This window comes from Rana temporaria, chromosome 6, assembly GCF_905171775.1.
Source record: "Rana temporaria chromosome 6, aRanTem1.1, whole genome shotgun sequence".
Classification (NCBI taxonomy): domain Eukaryota; kingdom Metazoa; phylum Chordata; class Amphibia; order Anura; family Ranidae; genus Rana; species Rana temporaria.
This window is the reverse complement of record NC_053494.1, coordinates 5079160-5087574: the sequence shown is the minus strand read 5'-3', so window position 1 is coordinate 5087574 and position 8415 is coordinate 5079160. Positions and strand designations below refer to the sequence as shown.

Sequence of the window (8415 nt, the reverse complement as noted above, 5' to 3'; positions counted from 1 at the left end):
CGACCGAAGGATAACTGACCGATAGGGCTTACACACGATCGGTTTGGACCGATGAAACGGTCCTTCAGTCCGTTTCCATCGGTTTGAACCGACCGTGTGTACGCGGCCTTAGAATCTCCCTAAGATTGACTCATATTCATTACCTAGATTTACCTTTTTACAAATAATTACCAATACTAATGGGTTGTATACACTACTTTGATGTTTTTAGCTTTTTAGTCTGCCTTGTTTACATAGGCAGATTGCAGTTCTGTCTCTGAGGCTGATGATCGACGGGTGCCAGCAGACACTGAGTTGCATTTGTTCCCCCTACCCAGAGGTGCAGGATTACATATATATACATGATCCTGCTATAGAAATTGCTATAGGGCAGTCGGCAAGTGGTTATCATAGGCAGTTAAGGTGGAGGTTATACAGTAAATGTTAGTTGATGGGTACACTAAAGCTTCTCCAGCTTCAGATTACATTGACATAAAAAGATCGGCCTTGCTTCTCCTGAAGCAAGTACATTTACAAAAATTGGCAAGACTCCAATTGACACCTGCTTATGTTTTTGGTGGAAATCAACCATTGCAGAACATAGCATGCATTTTTAATAGTCTCATAAATATTGTTGTTAGTCAACATAAACAATTAAACAGCTTAAGGTGCTGTCCTCCGTGCCCGCAGGACCCGATCGCCGCCGGTGTCCCGTGATCGAGTCACAGAGAGGAAAAACGGGGAGAGGTGACTGTAAACAAACCTTCCCCGTTCTTCCTAGTGTGGCCATCAGTGATTGTCTGTTCCCTGTGTTAGGGAACGACGATCAATGACATCACAGCCACGCCCCCCCACAGTAAGAACACTCCCTTAGAACACACTTAACCCCTACAGCGCCCCTACAGGTTAACCTCTTCACTGCCAGTGTCATTTTCACAGCCATCAGTGCATTTTTATCATTCACTGTGAAAATGACAATGGTCCCAAAAATGTGTCAAAAGTGTCCGATGTGTCCGCCATAATGTCGCAGTCGCGAAAAAAAAAATCGCTGATCGCTGTTAGTAGTAAAAAAAAAATATTAATAAAAATGCCATAAAAATATCCCCTATTCTGTAAACGCTATAAATTCTGCGCAAACCAATCAATTAACGCTTTTTGCGATTTTTTTTTACCAAAAATAGGTAGAAGCATACGTATCATCCTAAACTGAGAAAAAAAAACATTTTTTTTATATATTTTTTGGGGATATTTATTATAGCAAAAAGTAAAAAACATTGTTTTTTTTTCAAAATTGTCGCTCTATTTTTGTTTATAGCGCAAAAAAAAATAAAAACCACAGAGGTGATCAAACGCCACCAAAAGAAAGCTCTATTTGTGGGGGGGAAAAAGGGACGCCAATTTTGTTTGGGAGCCACATCGCACGACCGCGCAATTGTCAGTTAAAGCGACGCAGTGCCGAATCGCAAAAAGGGTCCCCGGTCCTTTACCTGCATATTGGTCCGGGGCTTAAGTGGTTAAAGAAAGCATTTATGGCAATAACGATAAAGATCTTTTACATAAACCTGACAGGCCCGTGTCTCATGATGAAGACAATAGGCAGAATAATTTACAAGCTCGAGTTGAAGCAATTTTAGATCTCAACACTTTGCATGCATTCAAATGACGGACCCATCTATTAGAACATTCATTTCCAACTGATGGATTGGGACGTCGAGCATTTCCACCACCTGTTCTCCCGATATGCTTTAGTGATTGTTTTACAGATATTTAGCCGCTGGTCCGATCGTTTTCAGGCTCACAGCTCTCCGAGACTCCCCCCGGAGAAAGCTCGGACACAGAACGGCTCCATGGGGGTCATTATTAATTTAAGGACATTTTTAAACATCTGATCTGGACTCTGAATTTTAAAAGGCAAAAATAAAAAATTGTCGAATTGTGCCATCATGAATCCTGGAGGTTACATTCAAAACCACGTGCCTTTTTTTACAATTGCAGTTCTAGCTCTAGAGATGAGCACCGGTGTGTTAATGAACGCATTTATCATATTTGCAGTTTATCTGGATTTTTTGAAAACAAAAACGGTGAGCAGTAGCTACAAAATCTTGCTGTGTGTGGCCATCTCCAATGTGTGCTTCGGTATCTTGATGTCTCTTGCTTTGCTTGATTATTTCTGCAGCCTTGGAATCTTCCAAACTATTAATACCACTTATATTTATCTCTACCTGTTGCTTTTTACCATGACTTCATGTGGGTGGCTTTCAGCCAGTCTGGGCTTCTTCTATTTCATAAAGATATCTGATTTTAAGTCAGGCTGTTTCTCTTGGATGAAGACGAATATTAGTTCAATTGTCCCCAGGATGTTATTGGGGGCTGTAATGGTGTCTCTCTTCAACAGTCTTCTAAGCAACGTGTTCTTTATTTTCTCTCCGGCACTGTCTGGTAATACCACTGATTACTCTCCATCTATGGTCTCCATACTTTCACAGTCAAGCACAACATTTGTCAACGCTGTCATCATTGCTACTGTTCTTCCCTTCTTGGTGGTGTTCACCACGACTTTGTTTACTCTTGTGGCATTGAAGAAACACAGAAAGAGAATGATGAATGTTCAAACGTCGGGCAGTGAGCACGCGAGGTCCTACGAGAATGTTGTGCTCCGGATGACACATTACTTGCTTTTCTACGTAATATTTTATGTTGTGATGTCCATCGTCTATTTTGTGGTCATTATATGGGTAGAGTCAGGATTCTGGTTTTTGCTTCTTCTTCTAAACTCCTTCACCCCGGTGCAGTCAACCCTCCTTGTTCTTGCTAACCCCAGACTGAAGGCTGCCTGGGAGGAAATATTCTTGTGTGCTCATCTTCAAGAAATGTTTTCAACCTAAAAGCAGCAAAACTGACAATGGAATGAGTGATGGACAATAGTAAGTAAATGGAAGGACTCCAAACAATGCCAATAGTACACACACAGACATGTCTAATAAATTAACTCTTTGCAACCTTGTTTTTAACTACTTTAGCCCCGGAGGATTTACCCCCTTAAAGTGGAAGTAGACCCATCCATAAAACAGTTTAATTTCCGGCACGTGCCACAAATATAACACTCCAATTGGTTGTGCTCTCAGTTTTACAATCATAATGGAGCCAGAAAGTCTGAAACAGTTGGTAAAGTTGCTAAAGATACATAGCTAAAGGTATGAACTGTTGTCAAATTAGAAAGTGTATAAATGTTAAAATGCCATTATATACAGTACAGACCAAAAGTTTGGACACACCTTCTCATTCAAAGAGTTTTTCTTTATTTTCATGACTATGAAAATTGTAGATTCACACTGAAGGCATCAAAACTATCAAGTAACACATGTGGAATTATACATAACAAAAAAGTGTGAACACAACTGAAAATATATTTCATATTCTAGGTTCTTCAAAGTAGCCACCTTTTGCTTTGATTACTGCTTGGCACACTCTTGGCATTCTCTTGATGAGCTTCAAGAGGTAGTCACCTGGCGCAGCACCCCATCACTCTCCTTCTTGGTCAAATAGCTCTTCCCCCGCCTGGAGGTGTGTTTGGGGTCATTGTCCTGTTGAAAAATAAATGATGGTCCAACTAAATGTTTTAATACATTTTTCCTTGATATAAAAGCGATGTATTGATATAAGAGTAGCGTCATGTCACAACTGAGTATAAAAAAAGAAGAGAGGAGCCTCTAATGCCCTGTACACACGATCGGTTCATCCGATGAAAATGGTCTGATGGATTTTTTCATCAGCTATCCGTTGAAGCTGACTTTCATCAGTCGTACCTACACACCATGAGTTAAAAAAACGATCGTGTCAGAACGCGGTGACGTAAAACACAACGACGTGCTGAGAAAAGTTCAATGCTTCCAAGCATGCGTCGACTTGATTCTGAGCATGCATGGATTTTTAACCGATGAACGTGCCCACAGACCATAATTTTTTTCTATCATTTTTTTAACCATCAGATCATTTTAAAACAAGTTCCTAGTTTTTTCACCAATGGATAAAAAACCGATGCGGCGCACACATGGTCCATCAGACCGTTTTCATCAGACAAACTGATCGTGTGTACGCGGCATAAGTGTAATGACGCGTACACACGATCATTTTTCGGGTTGTAAAAAACAATGTTTTTTAGGCTCTAGAAAAAACAACGTTTTTTTTCAACTTCATCATTAAAACGGCCTTGCCTACACACGATTGTTAAAAAAAATGCTCTAGCAAAGCGCGGTGACGTACAACACATATGGCGGCACTATAAAGGGGAAGTTCCATTTGGATGACGCCACCCTTTGCCGATTTGCAAAAAGTGCTCTGGTCATTGGCCAGCCTAATGGTCCGGGGCTTGTAATATTTCGTTATTGTAAATATAAAATGTGCAATTTGATGTCAGAGCTGTTTTCAATGTCACCAGAAGGGTGTGCTCATTGTTGGCCATGTAAGATCCATTACCTACTTTTACTTTGTTGTTTTAGTAAACTATGACCAAATCAGCTGACTGGACATGACTTTGCATCTATTCAAAGTATAACCAGGACAAGTACGCTCGACAGACAGCTTTCCATCTTAGAAGGTGTTTGTTCTCAGATAAGCCAGAATATAGTCAGTTTAATAAAACAAGAAAGCTACCGTAAGCAGCACCAACTTTCATAGAGATCTTCATTTATGCTCACCATGGATAATGGAAATGTTTTCCTACATCATTTATTCTTGGTGGTCGGTCTAACAATAGTAGCTGTAGAGATCTTTGCTGCTTTTCTCGGGAACGGCTTTATAGTTGCTGTGAACTTCTTTGACTGGCTGAAGAAAAAGCCTCTGAACCCCGTTGACCACCTCCTGGTTGTTCTGGCTCTCTCCAATGCTGGATTTTCATGCATTTATGGAAACTTCATCTTCTTTTACTTTACATGGCCTCAGTTTTTTCTAGAAGAATGCGCACTTCCCGTAATCATTACACTTATGTTCTTTATAACTCTCTCCAGTTCATTTCTCATCGCCTGGCTCTGTCTGTACTTCTGTTTTAAGATTATTCACTTTAAATCCTCCTTCCTCGCTAAGGTGAAGATGTCCATCGATTCTGCCGTGGTTTGGCTCATTCTGATCTCGGAGGTGATAGCTTTCTTCTGCACTATCCCGGTGATATGGTTCTTAGGTAGACCTCTTCCACAAAATGTCACATCTGTCCAAATTGCCAGTGGAATGTTATCGTTTACATTGGATAACTTATTTATTTACTTTGTTGCTGGCCCCATTATGTTTTTAACATCACTTATCATCATAACCTCCTTAATGTATATAATCTGGTCACTGCGTAGACACACATATCGAATGAAGAAAATCCTTTCTCCAGAAGATGATTCAATGCTAAAGACACATCGAAGCGCGGCCAAAACAATCCTGTCTCTTCTCCTGATCTATATTCTGTTTTGTACTTCTCTGATTATGAACAGCAGTTTTCAACCCTCTGATGATGTTTTGATTTATTTCTGGTGGCTCACTTTGTGGCTGTTGCTGTCTGTTTCTCCCGCTTTTTCTGTTGTTCTTATCTTTGGTAATTCCAAACTTCGGTTAGCACTTCAAAAGGTATGTTCTCTTATAACAGGCTTATTTCACAAAGATTTAATCCAAGGATGAGGCTTTATTCAACAAATGTCCAACCAGTTTTTAAATTAGACTTTTAAATATGTAGTAAACTTGCTTTTTAAAAATATAAATGGGTGTTTTACACCATTTAGCACATTATGGCAGACTTACTTTAAAACAAAGCCCTCCATTGGTGGGCTGACACCGTTGACAGGGCTTAGGCCTCGTACACACGACCGAGAAACTTGTCGTAAAAGAAACATCGTTTTCCTCGACGAGTTCCTTGTCAGGCTTGTCGAAAATCTTGTCAAGCTTTCTTTGCATACACACTGTCAAGACAAAATCTCGTCGTTCTCAAGCGCAGTGACGTACAACACGTACGACTGCACTATAAAGGGGAGGTTCCATTCCACTGGCGTCACCCTTGGGGCTGCTTTTACTAATCTCATGTTACTGCGTGTTAAGTAAAAGCCTGGTGAGAGACGATTGGCACTTTTCAGTCTGTTACAGCGTGACGAATGTGCTATCTCCATTATGAACGCTACTTTTACCAAAGGTGCGCTCCCGTCTCATACTTTATACTGAGCATGCGCGGGTTTCTTAGCCTACACACAAACGTGTTTCTCATCGTAAACTAGCCCGACGAGAAATACGACGAGGAAATTGAGACTCCCGACGAGAAAAAAGAGAATTCTTTTTTTCTCGTCGAGATCCACGACAGTTTTCTTGACGAAAAACATACTCACGACCGTTTTCCTCGGCAAAAAAGCTCTGCCACCAAGTTTCTTGATGGATTTTGTTGAAGGAAATGGTCGTGTGTACGAGGCCTTATATCTTCACCTGGTCTTCCTTCCGGGTTTGTGGGCTGCGACCGATTAAATGGCCTAGCCGCAATGATGTCACACCCGCGCATGTGCACAGAAGAGTTACGGTTTACGGCACGGAACTCTAAAGGCGACACAAGGTATGCCAACCTTTCAGAGCAAATGCACCGGTAAAATCCAATAGCTGCATCCCATGTGAATATCTGCTAAACAATGCAAGTTTAGGAGATATTCATTGTACAGGCATACCCCACTTTTAAGTACACAATGGGGTTTATTTACTAAAGCTGAAAAGCGCAAAATCAGACTCACTTCTGCATAAAAACCAATGAGCTTCCAGGTTTTATTACCAAAACTTAAATGGGTTGTAAAGGATTTTTTTTCCCTAAATAGCTTCCTTTACTGTAGTGCAGTCCTCCTTCACTTACCTCATCCTTCCATTTTGCTTTTAAATGTCCTTATTTCCTCTGAGAAATCCTCACTTCCTGTTCTTCTGTCTGTAACTACACACCGTAATGCAAAGCTTTGTACCCGGTGTGGAGAAAGCCTCTTGAGGGGGGAGGGGGCGAGCAGGCAAGTCAGGACATTCTCTACTTTGCAGATAGAGAAAGGAGCTGTGTGTTAGTGGGCGTCCTGACACTCCTGCTCGCCCCCTCCCCCCTCAAGAGGCTTTCTCCACACTAGGGAGAAAGCCTTGCATTACTGTGTGGAGTTACAGACAGAAGAACAGGAAGTGAGGATTTCTCAGAAGAAATAAGGAAATTTAAAAGCAAAATGGAAGGATGAGGTAAGTGAAGGAGTACTGCACTAAGGTAAAGGAAGCTATTTAGGGAACAAAAAAAATCCTTTACAACCCCTTTAATTGAACAAGCTGGGGTTAGAAGCTCATTGGTGTCTATGCAGAAGTGAGTTTGATTTTGCGCTTTTCAGCGTAAGTAAATAAACCCCATTGTGTACTTAAAAGTGGGTATGTCTGTACCTTAGTATAGGTTTACCTGTAGGTACAAGTTCAAATTATGGGTTTACTACCACTAAATATTGCTGAAAATAACTGTAATTTTAAAAAATTGTGTTAGCTTTGTGAATTAAGTTATTAGATTACAATATGTGTAAAAATAATAAAAAAACAAGGTAAATTAGGAAGGATGTTTAGAAGTGTATTAAAATGTTAACCACTTCATCCAATTCTCAATGGAATTTAGGTCTGGACTGTGACTGGGCCATTCTAACGCATGAATATGCTTTGATCTAAACCATTCCATTGTAGCTCTGGCTGTATGTTTAGGGTTTTTTCCAATAGACGAAACCGGCGCTCCAAATCCTTAGTAAATGGTTTACTGGGTACACATAAAAGAGTAGGTGTGATCAAGATGGTTTTGCCGAAACGTTAGCCCCTTGTACTCTTTTATGTGTACCCAATAAACCATTTACTAAGGATTTGGAGTGCCAGCTTCTTCTATTTCAATTTGCTGATTACTTGCTGTTGTGAGGACTTTGTAGCCTAGGCACCCTCCTGTATACTGCAACTGATACTTAGGATATTTCCTTGTTTAGAGCGCTGCACTTTTTGACTGTTTGCTGTATGTTTAGGGTCATTGTCCTACTGGAAGGTAAACCTCCGCCCCAGTCTCAAGTCTTTTGCAGACTCTAACAGGTTTTCTTCTAAGATTGTCCTGTATATGGCTCCATCCATCTTCCCATCAACCTTGACCAGCTTCCCTGTCCCTGCTGAAGAAAAGCGTCCCCGCCACATAATGCTGCCACCACCATGTTTCACGGTGGGGATGGTGTGTTCAGGGTGATGTGGTGTGTTCATTTTTGGCCACACAGCGTTTTGGTTTTAGGCCAAAATGTTCAGTTTTCTGACCTTCTTCCACATGTTTGCTGTGTTCCCTCCCCCACATGGCTTTTCACAAACTGCAAACAGGACTTCTCATGTCTTTCTTTCTCCAATGTCTTTCTTCTTGTCACTCTTCCATAAAGGGCAGATTTGTGGAGAGCACCA

At 40.9% G+C, this 8415-nt stretch overlaps 2 protein-coding genes across 2 annotated transcripts; both read left to right on the top strand.

The window, feature by feature from the left end:
* Positions 1-1922: 1922 nt before the first annotated feature.
* On the top strand, positions 1923-2864 carry LOC120942847 (taste receptor type 2 member 4-like). Its single transcript, XM_040355772.1, has one exon. The coding sequence runs from the start codon at positions 1923-1925 to the stop codon at positions 2862-2864; it is 942 nt and encodes a 313-aa protein (XP_040211706.1).
* A 1813-nt stretch (positions 2865-4677) lies between these two features.
* On the top strand, positions 4678-5637 carry LOC120942846 (taste receptor type 2 member 41-like). The gene has a single exon (XM_040355770.1). It carries the CDS (start codon positions 4678-4680, stop codon positions 5635-5637), a length of 960 nt encoding a protein of 319 aa, XP_040211704.1.
* The last annotated feature ends 2778 nt before the right edge of the window (positions 5638-8415 follow it).